General features: G+C 30.5%; 1 protein-coding gene across 2 annotated transcripts; it reads left to right on the top strand.

Moving 5' to 3' along the window:
* Positions 1–2,793: 2,793 nt before the first annotated feature.
* Positions 2,794–16,990, top strand: LOC146535519 (protein rolling stone-like). Of its 2 annotated transcripts, none has more exons than XM_085192298.1 (6): positions 2,794–2,994; positions 8,345–8,495; positions 8,670–8,881; positions 12,052–12,192; positions 12,676–12,903; positions 14,617–16,990. In XM_085192298.1, the coding sequence occupies exons 1-6, from the start codon at positions 2,949–2,951 to the stop codon at positions 14,766–14,768; spliced, it is 930 nt and encodes a 309-aa protein (XP_085048424.1). In that variant the 5' UTR covers positions 2,794–2,948; the 3' UTR covers positions 14,769–16,990. The 2 variants fall into 2 exon arrangements, with proteins under 2 accessions (XP_085048424.1, XP_085048425.1); XM_085192299.1 differs by lacking the exon at positions 2,794–2,994 and adding an exon at positions 3,391–3,668.
* The last annotated feature ends 1,146 nt before the right edge of the window (positions 16,991–18,136 follow it).

The raw sequence follows: 18,136 nt of genomic DNA, 5'->3' as shown, positions 1-18,136 counted from the left end.
AGCGCTCGGAAAAAAGTTGTTGTTTTCCTTCATTAATGTTACATAACAACTATGCAACTATGCAAGTTCAAGAAAAATTCTTTGATATCGGCCTGATATCGAAATTAAGATATTATAATACACTCTGACACACTGTCTCTCTCGCAACACTGCCATATTTTGTCAAAAAACTTATTATAAAGTAAAAATTTTCAGTATACAGGGTGGAATTGACGGCACCACTTTAAATGAAACCACAGTTTTAACTACTCTATAAAAGCCTAATATAATTCAGAAAAAAAATAATTCCCAAAAATGAAAAAGTTATTTTTTCAAACAAAATAAATAATAAAATAATCGTTTTAAAAAAAAACGCCATTTGTAAAGTGTTATATTATCACTCACACACTTACCTGTCAAAGCGGCAACGTCGCACACGCTTCATTCAAGAAATCGAGTCGCAGCAACTAGCGTAGGTATGTAGGCAACGGCGGCGAGCTGATGTTAAATTAACGCAACACTTAGGAATACACTTTACACACACTTTTATTGAATTATTTCTATTAGGTTTTTAATTTTACTTTTGTTGCACTACAAACACATTTTTTATGTTCCCGTTTTAAACTAACACTCATTTTTAACATGTTTACAAAATTATTACAATAATAGCATTTTTTTTCACTTTTTTTAACAATAAATATTACATTTTCTGTCCACATTACATTCAGCTCGATAATGACCCATATTATTACACTTGAAACATTTAATATTTCTTTTAATTGTAGCATTTCTTTTTACAATAAATGCAGATGATGATGACACAATTTCCCCCCGTAGTAGTATTATGGTTTGGAACTTCCAAGCATTCCAATTTTTTACTCCTTCCAGTTTTATTACTGTGCTGTTTCCTTTCCATTGTGATTGTTTATTTTGCTTGTTTTTCTTTTTTATTCCTTCCCGGCAACTTAACCTCCAAATTGCAATACCAACGCCGAAGCGTCGCGTGAAGTAACGCTGTTTTAATCTCGCCAGTATTTCTAATTTTCTACGATTGATGCAATCTTCTTTATTATTGTTACGACGTGGCCTGGGCCCATAACCCGTTGTATTTATATGGTTTAGTAAATAGCATTCAGCTATAGTCCGACCCAACTACTATTGCGCAGAATGTACGCGCCGCACCGATTCTATGGGAATCCCCGGTAATCGGTGCGGCGTGAGCGGGGTGTCTTTGTACAGATAACAAAATTCATTTTTAATATTGATTGATTGTGCAATATAACACTATAATTCATAATAAATGTAGATTATACTTTTTACGCATGATTTGATATTAAAATAATTAATAAAATTATCAATACTATTTACAAATAATTACTAAATATTAATTTATTTCGTATTGAGTTTTCGCAGGTCCTCGTGTAACATTATAAAACTCGTTTAATATTTAATTTTTATACGATTTTCTATCAAAATAATCATACAAATATAAATAATAATGAAAATCTTAATAAAAAATTTAATAGTATATTCGATAAGTATTTTAGTTAATGGCAACTATTACAATGTTTTTAATTATCTGTGTGAGAACAGAACTTAGCCGCGGAACAGCTAAGTTCTGTTGTATTTACATTATTTTGTTCGACTTTATACGTTGAATAATTATTATGTGTTTTAAATTATTTGGATGTTGTTTAATATTAATTTTATCATTAATCGGATTTCTAAAATCGTGATGAATGTTTCGTGATCGTGATGATGTGATTACTGAGTATTTTTCTCAAATGTGAAACTATTGTGTCAGTATTTGAGTGTACTATCAAAACATAAATTTTTTTAAGACATTTCAAACAAATGTTGAGTTTTTAATATTACTTATGATGTAAATATTAGTGATAGTAAAAGGAGAATGCGACAACGACGATGTAAAACTAATGTTAAATGTAAGTACCTATCTATCGTAGTTCAATATCATTTTGTGTTAAAAATTTTGAATATAACTTTGTGGGTGGTTCAATAACCATGCAGTATTTCTAAATAATTTCATAATAAAGGTGATATAATAAATTGACTTAAAGTAGGATTTTGTTAAACAATTTTAATAAGAGGTTTGAACGTTATTTAGATTTATAATAAATAGGTAATTGCGTGAAAAAGAACGCGAGATATCGTTCTTTCTCGTTCGGTTTTGTTTTGACGAATGAAAAGTAGAAGTTTGGCAACGCTTAGTAGTATTTTTGTAGTAGTATGTGTATGTGTGCGTCACACGAAATACAGGTATGGAGAAAAATCGTGAAATGAAAAATAAATCCTACGTCCAAACTGTTGAGGCATCTTGATTAATTTCTTTAGCTTCGAGTTTGAAATTTTTTACCCTATATGCAGTTTCAATTAAAGAAGCGCAGCCTCTTCCACCCTGTATAACCCGGATATTGGTGAAGTAAAATGTACTCAGCTGGCAGGCACGAAACACTGTGACTAAAGAATATAGCAGTAAATAAATACAAAGAAAAATACAACGCATTTATTGCACGAAATCTAGGCTTCAATATTATAATTACAAATTATATCAATGGAGATGATTTGTTATTTAGTTATATTAAAAAAAAAAAGTTAGTTAGTTATATTATTATATTTATCATATTATTGCTATATTATACACTTTTTTTTGTTTAACTTTAAAACTCTTTAAATCTAATTATTTTACATTACAATATTAATAAAGTTTACATTAATAATATTATAAAATAAAAAAGTTAAAAAAAAAACCACTCGTATCCAGGTTGAAAATCACTGGCCTATAAAATTGCTGACAGACGGTGGCCGGTCGCAGTGCGGGAACGTCTAGTGCATGTGCTGCACACGCTCGACTTCCATATATGACGTTTATTTGTTTACGATTTATTGTTATTTGTTTATAGGTTTTTAATTTTATTTACAATTTACTATTAATATATGTACCTAATAGAATGTGCAAGCGTATAGTTCTAGTGCCTTTGGAAACCAGTGAAGCAGGTACGTAATAATTAACTCATATCTAACTAAATTTATGGTAGAATTTTAAACATTTCTTTGCAAATATTTTTTTTATTATAATCATTCACAATGTGTTTATTTTTTATTTAACACTTTAAGTGTCATCATATAAAAAAGTCAATAATATATTACCATTTATGATCAATCAAAGAACGCAAATAATAACCACTCATTTGAGTGCTAGTGCTGATTCGCATTCACTCCAATTGCTCCAAATCAGAATCCCATTTATTTTTATTATGCCACATATTAAGCGATTGTTCAAAAATATTTGACGGAATTGCCACTGGCGTTGGAACATTAGACCATAGCCGTGAAATAAATTCCAATCGAGCTAGCAGGAGAGGGTTATTACAGATATTGACATCCAAGCTCCGTACTCCGCAGTGGGTCGTGAGCAGCGCGCCTGCGCGCTATAACATCGAGGAATATGATTCATTTTGTTTTAAAAACATCCCAAAGAAATACGAATTCTTGTTATTCGCAACAATACCCGTTAAGTGTTGGTTCCTATCGTATTTTGAATGAACGCTAGAAGATAATTCAGTATGTAACATGAGTATTCCGAAATTGGATCTGTACGAGTCCATACATCACTGAATTTGCTACTCCCATTTCTGGTCCATAGCACAATTGTTAATTTATTTTTTTGGGTATGTATGGTACATATTTATTATTTATTTTAATAATATATTCTAGTCACATTTTGTTCACAATTTGCATTAGCGATATATTTAAAAATATTATCATCAAAACAACAAAAGTGTCCTTGTTACAATTGTGCGAGTTAAATTTAAAAAAGTCAGACAAATACTCAGATAGAAATTATATCTAGTATTTAGGTCATTGAAATTTTTTGGGCGGACGTCAACCGTTAAATATTAAAATTAAATTAACTAAAATGAACAAAGTATGTACATACTCGTATACTATCTACTTCTATCTATTCTATATAATATATATACCTTTACTTATTTCATAGATAATATCACATATAACAGGGACTTCATTTACGTCCTCGACCTCACCCATTGCTACGAGAAGCAAATGATTTTATTATCACTGAAATCTATCAAGTGCATCATACGATTTACAGCTAAATCATTTATAGTTACTTTATATCCCGATATTTAATTTTTATTTCTAAATTGAAACTGCTAATTTATTTTTATTGAAATTATATTTTTTTTACTAAAAAATTAATAATAAAAACGTTGTCTATAAGATAATTAATAACAAAAAATACTTACAATAATATATGTAGAAAAAATATTCTTAGAAAAAAAGCTGTAAGTAAGTAGGCACTACTAATAATATTTTTTCATCATACTACTATTACTAAGTCTATCCTTTCCAATAAAAAAAGAATCATTGAAATCAGTTGGCGGGATGTTGAGTTATTCGTTTATTTGTCGCGAACATACCAATGAAAATTTAAGACTTATGTATGTAATTTTCTCATAGATACTATTGTCAGAAATGGACCAAATTAAAATGGGACCACATGGGAACGCTTTCAAGTAAAAAAGGCCCATCAAAATGGATTTATCCAGTCAAAAATTCTGAAGTAAAAATAAAATCAAAAATATACAAAACTAGCGGACGCGCGCAGCTTCGCCTGCTTTTTTGTTAGGGGTGAATTGTAATAAATCATAAAACACTTATTGAATAAAATATTTTTAAGTCTAAATTTCAAATTTTATAAAAATGTGTTGGCGTTTTAAAGATTTTTCCATACAAACTTTCAACCTCTTATTTTCACCCTTAGGGGGAGAATTCTAGAAAACGATGAAACACGTGTTCAATTAAATACTTTTAAAAAACTAAATTTCAAATTTTATAAAAATCGGTGCGGATTTATTTTTTTTTTCATACAAAGTTTGAACTCCTATTTCATCCCTTTGGGGTTAAAATTTTTCAAAATCCCTTCTTAGTGGATGTCCAGATTACGAAAGTAAACATCTGTTTAAATTTCACGTTTCTACGCACAGCGGTTACGGCTGTGCGTGCGTCTTACCTCAGTCAGTGAGGACAAGTCCTTTTATATATATAGATAATCCTTCTGTTACAGAAGTCGCTTAAAAAGTACTAAATTATCACCCCCAAAATGACACCTACTGATATTCAGAATTAACTGTAGGTATTACAAGATTGTAAATTCCTAAAAAATATTCTCATAACATGATGTTCTATAATAATAATTAGAACGATCTTGAATACGATTAGGCTTGGTTACTAAAGGTTAATATTTTAATATTTAATAGAGTATCTAATAGCAAGCCAACGTCATTGAATACGTATGAAATTTATGGTTACTATAGAAGATCGTCTTTATTTCCAACTGTTAGGACAAATTAGATACCCATTAGTTGAATGTGACCTATCTCTGCAGCAGGTGGCCAACAATACCGGCATCGCCGATCGCCCAGCAACCGTTATATGCCAATTAATCGCAATTTAAACTGACATGCACTTGATCTGTCTCGACAAACAATCAATATCTATATTGGCCATCGGTCAAAAATACTCTCAAAACAAGTCAATACCTTCAATTAACATAAGAAGAAGTCAAGTAAACTTATTTTTATAAATAGTCGCCGATAGAACTGATTTCCGCCCCGCTCTGTACTTTATAGTAAAATGACAATTGCATTTAAAAAAAATATTTCTTTGCGAATGAACTATTAGATACCTAATTACAATATAAAAACAATACTAGCAAAACTTTTAATGAATTCCTAATGAAAGTGGCGGGGAATTAATATATTTAACATTTAAAAAATAGTTTTTATTTATTTTTTTAATCTTAAATAATTTTTGCTATCAACAAATAGAGTCAGTAAAATCTAAATACTAGGAAGACGTTAATTAAATAGGTAATACTATTTTAGTATGCATACGGGAAAAAAGAATTGCAATAATTGTGTATATAACATAATACAATAATTGTGTATAATAATAATATTTTTTTCAAATTCTCACGTATTTAACGTGAGAACATTAAAGATAAATTAAAAAAATACATAAATATAGCAGAAAATTATCTACAAAATTATTTAAATTACATTTGTATAAAAATTACCGAGTCGGCCACAGATTATAACTCCTTTTATATTGTGTTTTAAAACACTATAAAAGAAATATTACAATCATCTATCACGTATGACGTTTCTGAGAAGATCACAGCGTCAGGTGGTCAGCGTCTTAATAATCCTCTACGTAATATTATCCTCCAGAGTTGGACGTTAGCACAATGTTAATTATCAATTTAATGGTAATTAAACAATTTGGTATAGAGGTTACATTTGCACTGTCTCGAATTATAAGTTTATTTTTTGTAACAGTAAAAAATTATAAAAATGTTATTTTATATTTTCAAGCACTCTGTAAATTATAATACTACAATATTTAATTTTAAAATCTAAGAATGATTTTTAACAATTTATTTGTAAGAGTTAAGACTATTTATTTATTTCAAAGTAAAAATGATTAGATATTAGTATATTTTCCTATATAATAATAATTATTATTATATACTATTCCTATATACTTGATTTGCTCCATGTAACGATAAAAAATTTAAATTTTTAAAGAACAACGCTTTGCTGAGTAGCAGTACTGAATTCAAAAAATCACTCATACAAAACTATTTCATATTTTTAACAGAGAGGTAAAACGAAACATATACTATAATATAGTAATATAATATTATAGTCTAGTAATTTTTCAATATTAAAGCAACGTAATGTAACTATTCCCTACAAAGAGGACACAATACAAGTACAAGTGCCTCGTCCTATTGCGATTTATAACATCAACAGCATCCGCTCATCTATATTGTACATTCATTCATGTTAGCAATTCTTGAAGCTATCGTTATATTTAACAAAACGAGATCGTATATAATTAGCATTTTTCACAATTATTATACTGTAAGCTGAATATCATTTTTATTTACTGTCAAGAATATCATTTTTATTTACTGTTAGAGTTTGAATTGTCAGGTAGACGTTGAAATTCTGTCGAAACATCACTTAATTTTTAGCTTTTTTACCTACATTACGCATTAATTCTTACAAATATTTAATGCACTTCTTATAAGTAACCATGAAAATTAAGAAATTTTAAATAAATATTCAAATACCATAAAGGGAAATTTGAAACCGTAGCCTTAACAGTACCATATCTATTACGGATCTGTGATGTCTCAACGTTTTCAATTTTACAGTGCTTATTAATAAATTTGAAAGTTAAATAAGGAAAAATAAAGTTAAAAGTTGACGCATTGGAATGTGTAATTTCAATTAATCATATAAAAACCTTATTCTGAATAACCAAATTAAATGAACAAGAATATAAAGACATTTTTTTGGGCTGGAAACCTTCACCCCCTTTTCCATATCATGATTATTTATAAGGATATGTTTGTTTTATTACCCTTGGCACTGTGATGAAGGGTTGCCTATTTGTAATGCTAAACACAACGATAGGAAAGTGTTGTCTTATTTAGATATTTATATTTAGAATTGGCTACCTAAAACAAATTAATCTGCTTGTGTAAATAATCTAATCAAAACTTTTATGATTTACGGTTTTACACAATCGTTAAATTGTTATTTATATTGACAAGACTACAAGCGACGTCTTATTTGAATTCCATAAAAATGAATGCAATACAGTTGACTTTTTCATATTTTTTTATTATCAAAGATAACATAACGATCTCTTAATAAAATCTTTCTTTGAATGATTTTACTTAATATTAGTGATGTTAGACTACACTCATATTACTTAGGTAAGATTCGAATGTGAATTAAATCTTAATGATTTAAATTAAAGATTAATGATATTAAGGCTACTTCGTGCTTTACTTTTACAGGCATTGTGTTCTGAACAGGAGCCCTTATCCCTTTAGTCCTGGTCTATTGAAAAATACTAACTAATATTATTTTAACTAAATAATCCTTCCTGATAGTAGTCCGTGATCAGTAAATGGCAATTCGCTGGTTTTAAAAATGTATTTTCTAAAAAGTAGGTATATTATACACTATTCATCCAATTTTATTTGTTACATTTTAATATAGGTAATTTTCTTTTACCTTCACGCTGTATTCCACAAGTAGAGGTTAAGAGTTAAGACACTTCGCTTCCCACTTTCCGCCAATAATGGATGACATTACATGTTGAAAGGCGGAACTTAACGCTGCGCCTTGCCTCGACACCAAAGCGAAGAAATAAATATATTTAACATATAATTTCTTCGAATGGCAATCCACCAAGACCGGCCAATACAATCACAACTGGTATGCATAAGTATGCATTATTGCAGCAATGAAGAAAACGTGCAAACCAGCAATGCTGCACAGGATATGGCAAGCGAGTCGGCGGGCCTTGAACCTGGAACATTCTCCCCCTTACGCGTTTGCCTGCTCGCAGTGGCAGTATGGAACACAACCGGTGACATCATACCTGGTTTATAGGTAAAAATATATAGACTATTAGATATAGGCATAAGACCATCAAGTTATTTTTTTTTATTTATAAACTTATTGCAATAATTCTTTTCAATATTTTGTGATGGAAATTTTACTTAAAATGAAATTATTAATAAATTTATTAGATTTTTATTCCAAATTATTTGTTTAATTTCTCAGGTGGATATTATTCTTAGGGGTATTATCAATTGCATTGTCAAGTTTTGCCAGCCAGAAGCTACCACGCTTATACGAGGGACCGCCAGTGGAGCTTAACTATTTTAAATGGTTCATTTATTTTACAAATTGGGGTTACCTGCTGATCGTGCTGCAAGCTGGTCTGGCACTCGCAGTGGTTCATAAATACCGAACACAAAGAACTTTCAACATACGTAAGTTTAATAATCTTCTAACATAAATCTACTCATTTTTTTCAGCTTCAAGCTGTATCTTGTACATAGCAGGGTAGGCAGAGGAAACCAGAGAACTTAGTGTTAAGATACTTCCGTTCCCCACTTTCCGCCAAATTCTCAAAGCATTGCTTGTTGAATGAGGGAACTCAACGCTGAAAAATGTAAAAATATCACTCTACTCATGACCATATTTAATTATATCATTAGTTAAGAACAAAATTACTCTTGTTCTAAAGTATTTAGCTCTTTTTTACCCATCTTTAAAACTATCTAGACCTTTTTTAAAAAGTTAAATAGCAATAAGTGAACAATTAAAATAGTAGCAAGAGATTTCAGCAATGTCAAGAGCCTTGCGTGATTTTCTCTGTTAACATTCAAAGAGCCCCCGCGGCTAATTTAAAGTAATCAACTCTATCGTAACTCATGTGTCGTACAGTGAGACATTACTAACTTATGATTGTCCTTAAAATTAATCTCACACTTCATTGACAAAGCTCGAAATCTACTAGTATAGGAAAATATTATTAAAAAAGAATATAACAAGTAGGTAAGATATATTTTAATTAAAATAATATTAATGACATCCACATGCATATACTACCTATGTGTAATTGTGTAGGTATATAGACATTTTTTAATATTAACAATATTATTAATCTTGTCTAAAAACTTGATCACTTCGTAATTTATTTATAGATATGGTATATTTACAACAGACTCTAATTTATGCTGTAGTCTAACAGGAACATTACTTCAATAGTGAAAGAATTCGCTTGCGTCATAATAGTATAACATTAATATTTCTGAGGTCAGTAGCGGCGCAAAGGCAGTCAGCATCTCCTCTCCTTCTAATATTTTAATTTCTTCACTCTAGAGTCAACGCAAAGCGCATCGTTTAGTTTCACCGCTCAAATGACTCCAGAAATCCAGAAACACAATGACTCCAGAATTTGGCGGAAAGTTGGGAGCGGAGAGTACTATTACTAGGCAACGTGAAGCTGAAAAAAAATATTTAGAAATGTCACAAATAACCATATTAAATAAACATTAATATAAATATAAATAAATCCCATCAATTACAATCAAATTTAGTCAAAAGCAAACAATACTTACATAGACACATACCCACTGTAGTGCACAAACGATAAAAATCATTTGCCAGTCATTTACAATGCGTTGCGTTCTCTACATACTCGTATTGTTAAACATCAATGGCTGGGACATAATTAACAACCCTGTGCAATGTCACGGTTACGCTCGTCTCTAATTTCTATGAAGTCAGTGTTTTAGCGTTTGTACTAGTTTTTATTGTTTCTTTCATACATTTAACCACAAACGCAATCCTATTATTTAATTTATCTACATAGGTACGAGTATTTCGCTAGAGATTAAACAAAGTAAATTTAATTACACTAAAAATATGACAAAAGTTTATTCTTTTTGAGTTAATAACTGACAAATATTTATTATGTTTTTAATTATTTTAGTCTTTAAAGAAAGCAATTTTTTTATGTAGGTATATATTTACCGTATTCTCATAAAATTTATTGAAATAATTAGAACTACATTACACATAAATTCCTTTTATGTATAACTCCTCCATATGAATGACAGAAAAGTTAGATTCATGTCTTGCGTAGATACACGCAAAACATGAATCTAAGTATAATCGACTACAAATATAATTATTATATAAATATTAGAAAGTATCGAAACCATCTCTATAATATATATAGTTTTATTAAGCAACATCGCACAGCTTAGTCATGAATCTGTGTATCAGTCTGTGTACTCCTGGTCCTGGTACACAAAACGCGAGGGGACCGAACGTTTGTAGTGCGGCTGATTGATACAATTTCGCATCAATTAAGCTCGGAGTGGGCCGTCACCCGTCACCCGTCACCCGCCACCCGCCACCCGCCACAATTATCCTCATTGGTTCCTCATTCCTGCTATTGACGTCCAAATCGATATTGTTACGAACGACAATTGATGCATGGACGGCGTACGTAGGCGATATTATTATTCCAACCGGAATTACCATCGTTATGGGCGCTTTGTAGTGACAATTGAATGTTGCTATGTCAAGTTTTGGCAATTTATACAAGAAAGGAGCATAAGTGTGTGGTTGTAAACTGGATGGGTGGTGGGTTCGATTCCTACTCGGGGGAATGAAATCTATGCTTATAATAAAATCGTAACTGATCAATGTCTGTATATTGAAGATATATAAGAAAAATTGTTGGGGGCATTTAGAACTCAAAAAATAATGATTGTGTTTTGTTTGTCGGTGCGTTTCATTTCGCTAATCTGAAACTGTAGTTTTTAAGGTTCCGTGTGTAAAAGGTAAAACAGGACATGTTATTATTGGTAAATATATGGTTTTTTTTAGGTGCAAACAGGTAGTACTGATAGTACTGATTTTAACTAAATGATTTCGCTCGAGTGGTTTTGGTTCTAAAAATGTTTTGAGGTTTATTATCGAAAGAACTGGTTAAGGAGACGCTACCTGATAAAGAAATTCTACGAGGAAATACCTTGATTCAAATTTAAACCAAAAATCTAATTAATACATTAAAATGATAAGATTAGCAGCTTAACTGCAAAAAATCAATTGTTTTTAATTCCACACATTTTTATTCTGTAAATATTCATTATGTATTGAGTTTTTGTAGAAGCAAACTTTGAATACATTGTGGAATTTTATTATAGACTGATTGATAGAGGGATTAGCTTTTTGGTGGCGATAGCTAGGTGGTACAAATGTATCTTTGTTTCTCTTTCCTGTGGTACGTTTGTCAATATTTTTACTATTACATACAATTTTGACAGACAAACAGAACATTCTAGCGTTGCTTTCATCTTTAAAAACATGGTGCAAAGAATCTCCAGCTCTTAGATAAGTCGTCAAAATAGAGCACAATATATTAGTAGCTTCTACTTAGCTATTTTCAACAATAATTATGGAAACGACTACGAAATTATGCATTTTAAAAAGTACCATTACACGTAGCTTAAGAAAATAAAATATTGGACGGGTCTTACATTATTTAAATATTAGTGTAGATGTTTAAGAATCGCTTTATTTTAGAAATATAACCATAAATACAACACACTAGACACTACAATATTTTTTACATTTCATAAAGCATGTGAAGACGAAGAGCTACCGATGCCACGTCGACAGAGGACACCATTAATATGTCGGGCGTACTGGCTGGCGCACACTGTCGCAACCGACCTTGCTTTCGTCATCACACTCATCTATTGGACGTTGGTTCATGATCCTAGTACGTTGACTTATATATCAATACTTATGTCATAGAAATATTTAATTGCCATTAAAACTGTTTATGGCACATATTTTACAGTACGAAATTATAAACTACGTAACTTCTGTTATTCGAAAGGAAGTAAATAAAAGTGACGATAACAACTTAGTAAACAATTCGTATGTGTACTATTTTTCAACAAGTAAACCTCATTGAAATTGCATCATTATGTACGAGTTACGAGCGAACGTGTGAGAGATTGTATGTGTGTATTTGCACTACTACGGTTTTAAATTCTAAATTCCACTCGATAAATCGCTAAATCATTAAGGTTTGAAGTATAGCCAGTCTGATAAGACAAATTTGATGTTGGGTACTACAACTCAATGTCAAATGTCTTAAAATAAAATAATAAAATGGAGACATGTGTCACTAAGCCTCTCTTACAATTTCTACAAACATTAATAAACTTACTATAATAAATAATTTTCCAATATATAGGAATTCATGAAATCAATGCGCTGAACATCCTCGTGCATGGGGGTAACTCGTTTGTGATGCTCTTGGAGCTTGCCCTCACGGCTCATCCCGTTCGAGCAGCGCACGCAATATTCGGCGCGGGCGCAGGCCTCGCGTATGGCGTCTTTAGTGCTTTCTACTGGGCGGTTGGTGGCACAGACCGACTAGGTTTACCCGCTATATACCCGGCGTTAGATTGGAATAAACCAGGTAAATATTTAACTCTTTTAATTATTTTGATTTATAAAAGGAAGCCAGTAATTGTACATTAGTACAAGCGCGAAGTCGTATACGCGGCAAGTTGTGGGTTCGATTCGCATTCAAGGAAATTAAATATTTCCCAGGTTCCCTCTGCCTATCCTGCTATGTATGCGGGATTCAGCGTGAAGCTAATAAAAATTAAACGTTTTATGTATTAATCAATGTGGAAAAAATGTAGTAGAAAATGATTAAATATATTATATCCTAATTATATAGTATTATAATATTTTATCGACACCCTTCATCATTGCATTGAATTCCACGAGACCACGTGCACCCATACTAGGAATACATGTAGGCATCATGTTTACTTTTCATTGCGATTGCAAATTTTTATCAGTGACTAATGTATTAATGCATTTTATATCACCTGTGGATCAAAAAACACGAATACACAGTAATATGACACTAGTAAGTTTAAAATTTGTTTGTGTTTAATAAATAAAAAGAACTAACGCTGAAAACAATCACCTTGCAAAATAACATTCATAGCGGTTATTGAACTATAACATAAAAACTGTATAGACAGAAAGAACCCATTATCCAGACATACTGTTCTCCAGTTCCAGTCTCAATTCCAGACATTGACGGTGTTGTTGTGTTAGTGCCGGAACTCTATCCCTGGCGCTCTTTGGCTTACCAAAACGGAAAAATGAACAATATTAGGATTAATATTGTTCATTTTTGGAATTCCCGAGGATGGGTATCGAACTCACAATCATCACGTTTACAGTCAGACGCTGTTCCACTGCGCCACGCTGAAATATCCGTACAATATATATATATATTATTTTAATTATTTATATATGTATAGGCAGAGAAAACCTAGTGTTAAAATACTCCGTTCCCCGCTCTAAATTACTGTTTAAATTAATAGCATTACATTTTATAGCAAAATGAACAATATAAAAGACTATTTATTTAATACAAAAGCAAAATTACGTCGCCTTATATACGTTTAATAAATAAAACACGTAAAAGATTAATCAAGACTATCCAAATCATACAAATTATTTTTATTAACCTTGACTCCACTCTATGTCATGTCAGTAATTAGCTCATCCTCAGATTTTTACCGACTTTAATTGCCATTTGCACATACGCAAAAATAGATTTTGAAAATTTAGTTAAATTTAAATTAATTTTTAAGTTATTTTTATTAAACCTTTTAAATAGATAACATAGATTATTTTATATTTCGTGGTATAAATGTAAGAGTATAATAGTGTAGATCCTAATAATAAAATGAAATACCGTACGTATCAGTTTTATTATTATAATGTCATTCTTGTCAAACATAAATAACATAAATTATAGGAAAAAACCTCGTAGCTTAATATTATTTTGTTCTTCAATTATTATTAATAATAATTAAATAATTAAATGTAACTAACACTATCGTAGCGCAATGGCAATAATAATATTATATTTCAAATACAATATTGTATTGTATTGCAATATTGTATTGTATACATTTGTGAAATCAATTACCACTCCTGCAATGTCTCTAAATAGCCGGAAAGTGGTAATTGGGTAATCTTAACGCTAGTTATGCTAGTTAAAATTCCTAAAACACTGTTCACTTCATATCTTCATTATTACAATACTTAATAAAATATGATTGGATATTTTAAATTCTAATTTAATCATTTACTGTTCCAGCATCAGCCTTCGGTTTCGTAGCACTATGTGCTGCAGTGATGATGTTCGCACACGGCGTGGCCACCTGCCTCGCCTGTGCGCGGGCGTACATTGCGTCCAGACTGCTGCCATCTCGTTCCCAGGTCGACCGGCTCACTCTACCCACGCACTGATGGAAGAAACAACGGAAGCATGGTAGATAGCTCCGGCGTAGAAGATAAGGACATTCCGTAAATGCTCGTTACAATTTTCAACGTAACAAGGAATGGCAAGTGTGATTTTAACTATAAGTGCAGTAAAGCCCACTCATAAAATGACTTGCGTTTAAGTGTATCGTAAATCAGAAACATGTAAATTACGTGAGAAAATTTAAAAGTTTCCTCAAAGGAAGAACTTTTAAGAAAGCTTTAGCTGCAAATAAAGCTCGATTAATGTATTTTAATTATAGATTAAAGTTAAGGAGTTTAACTGTCCAAACCATTGACTATGTTATAATTCAATAATTATTTACCAGTATTACGATTGTTAGTTTATATTTAAATAAATGAATACTACTAACACATCAGCTTCATTCCAATTCGCTACAAGCGTCATTAGGTTACATATTAAAATAAATCAACGAAAAACTTCTTGAATTGTTTTTCTTATTGTATAAAATTTAATAATTTGACTATAGCAAATAATATTGAACGTTATTAGAATTAGAATAGAAATATGACGAGTTTGCTTCAATATTATTTATATTTTTTATTACAGTCATCGATGAATCTCACACACACAATATATTCACACATAATATGTTTATATCTTTTCCCTGTTAACGTAGTACATACACAATTATATCGTCATATACCGTATGACATGTCCATAATTTTTTTGTCATATGCCGTATGACATGTACATAATTATATTGCCATAGGCTATATGACATATACATAATTATATTATCATATTCCGTATATTTTCTTATTATAACTGTATAACGTAAATGATTTGAATTAGTGAAATAAGTATTATTGATTATTCCATATTCAGTTCATAAGATTACAAAAAAGTCTTACATCTTATTTATGTATGTATATATATTTTTTATTACATCAATAGAAGGCTGACGATATAACTGCCCAAACTTTTTGTTTTGCTTCTGTAAATAAAATGTAGATGACATAGAATAATAATTATCTACTACACATCATAACTGAGTAATTCGGTTTTAGTTAATGCATTTATTTAATGTTATATTATAATTAATAAATAATGTCAATTTATATAATAAATACCAAATACTAAGAATAGTATACTGTTACCATGTCACGTATTATAATTAAAAAATAGCTTCCAAGCTACGCTATAGCTAAACGTAATACGATATTACTATATCTATAATTAAGTATTATGCAAATCCAAAGATTTTTTAATAATGCGAGAAATTCTATAAGCTTATATGTACATACAAACGTACCTCAAGAATCAACATTTACGAAGTGAATTTTATTTTGAAACCACAGTGGTGCAACCGGTGCCTTACTCTCAGCGAGTTAGGGGGTTCGATTATCGCTCGGAGTAGTGAATTATCGGCATTTTTCCACTCTGGTAAACAAAACGTTGCGTTTACTTCCTACTTCCGCTACTCAACACTCTATCTTTAAATGCGACGGAAAATACAGAATGTGATGTCTCTAATCTAACTTCTCTCAACCTTCCCTATTATGAAGGTGCTATTTACTAAGTGAATTATCCCACTTTAATGTATACGTAATAATATATTCTCACCTTACCACTTGATAAAAATCATTGTGATTTTAGAAGTTAAATATTTGTTCCTAGCCTAAATATTACATTTACTAGATGTGAATAAGTTAAAAATATTTATATTAAATTTATCAAGCTTACGTGCTGCATGCGCACATGCGTGTTTCCCTATAAATTTTACATTAATTTTATAAATAAATAATAATTATAATTTTTCCTTATACGGATTTCCCTGACATTTTTCTGATTAACGTCATCTTATTTTCCTAGTATAAGTATTTACAATGAATGCTGGTTTTACCATTTCTGTAAGTTTACCATATTATGCTTATCCTTTATACCTTTTGGGAAGTTACTTTTCTGCTATTCCTTCTCATATTTTTAACTTATTCCCGCCCAGTATCTTGTTTAGGCAAATCTCTGTGATGCGTCATGCATAGAGTATTAAGTTGGTATGTATAATTTAGGATAATTCATTATAATTTATTGAAGCAATAACTTTTTAATATTATAAATTTGTATCAATAGCTATGTAAGTGGTCAAAGTAGTACAAAATAATAAGTAGATCAAATGTGTTACTTTTTCCACATAATAGGTATCCAATGGTAATAATTTTTCGTGATAATAAAATATTTTCTTGTGTATTTTTTGTTTCATCATGTCTATGCTGATAATATTATGTAGGTGTATATTTGAATTGCATCCCACAATCTTACGAGATTCACATCGACTTCTTTGTTGCTCAAAATATGATGTTACTGCAGTGCAAAATAAGCAGTTACTGTGTATTTAGTAAAATCCCCACTCGAGGAAATGAAATATTTATTTAAATTTATATTTTCATTCCTTCGCTCGTGTGTCGAGGTAAATCACGGCGTTAAGTTCCGCCGCTAAACACGCAATGCTTCCAGAATTCGGCGGAAAATGCGGAACGAAGTTTCTTAACACTACTCTCTCTTACTGATTTGATTTTTAACTGAAAGTGAAACAATATAGGTACTAACTACTACAATATAACTGTACTACGATATAATTGTGAAATTGAACTTCCTGAAGTACGACATTTTGTCGTTGTAAAATAAATGTACCAACAATTTATTTTTCAGTAGCAAAAAGGTATGAAAACGAGTGGTCTATGGCTTTGAAGCAATTAAGCTAAGGCTCTACTAATACTTGTAGGCAAGATGTAATGTAGGCTTTTCTAATAGAACCTTCTTTACCATACATTTGAAAAGGAAATTACTTTAAAAATGAAATTATTCAACTAGAGAATCAAACGCGACGTCGTTCGCTTAAATTTATTTTTGTATTATACAAAGTTTCATGATAATCGGTTAAGTAGTTTTAGCATGAAAGCGTAACAAATATAATTACATTCACATTTAAAATATTCGTATAATTATTCAGCGAATAAAAACTTTTGGGGTGTATTAAATGGCTATAGAGATTATTTAAAAAATATATTTGAGAACATTGCTCAAAACGCCTAAACAAATAATAATAGCAAATCTAATGTCCTGTTTAATTGCTCTTACTAGCTCTTACTTTCATAACACAGAAACGAAAAACGTCTCTGTCACATTTTTTGTACTAAAAATATTTAACAGTATTTGCCATGAAGTGGCATAAAAGTAAACATTACAAACTATACACAATTAAAAAAAAATGATTTAAATGTGATATAAAATCATTTATTAAATTTATATCTCACATCTTTAGCACACTTAAAGACTTCAATAACACATTAACATAAATACAATGTATATATTATATTATTATTATTATGTT

Source organism: Heliconius melpomene, chromosome 10 (genome assembly GCF_056956725.1).
Source record: "Heliconius melpomene rosina isolate 202511_hmr_F chromosome 10, ASM5695672v1, whole genome shotgun sequence".
NCBI lineage: Eukaryota > Metazoa > Arthropoda > Insecta > Lepidoptera > Nymphalidae > Heliconius > Heliconius melpomene.
The sequence above is the reverse complement of the archived record's forward strand: the minus strand, read 5'-3'. Positions and strand labels throughout refer to the sequence as shown.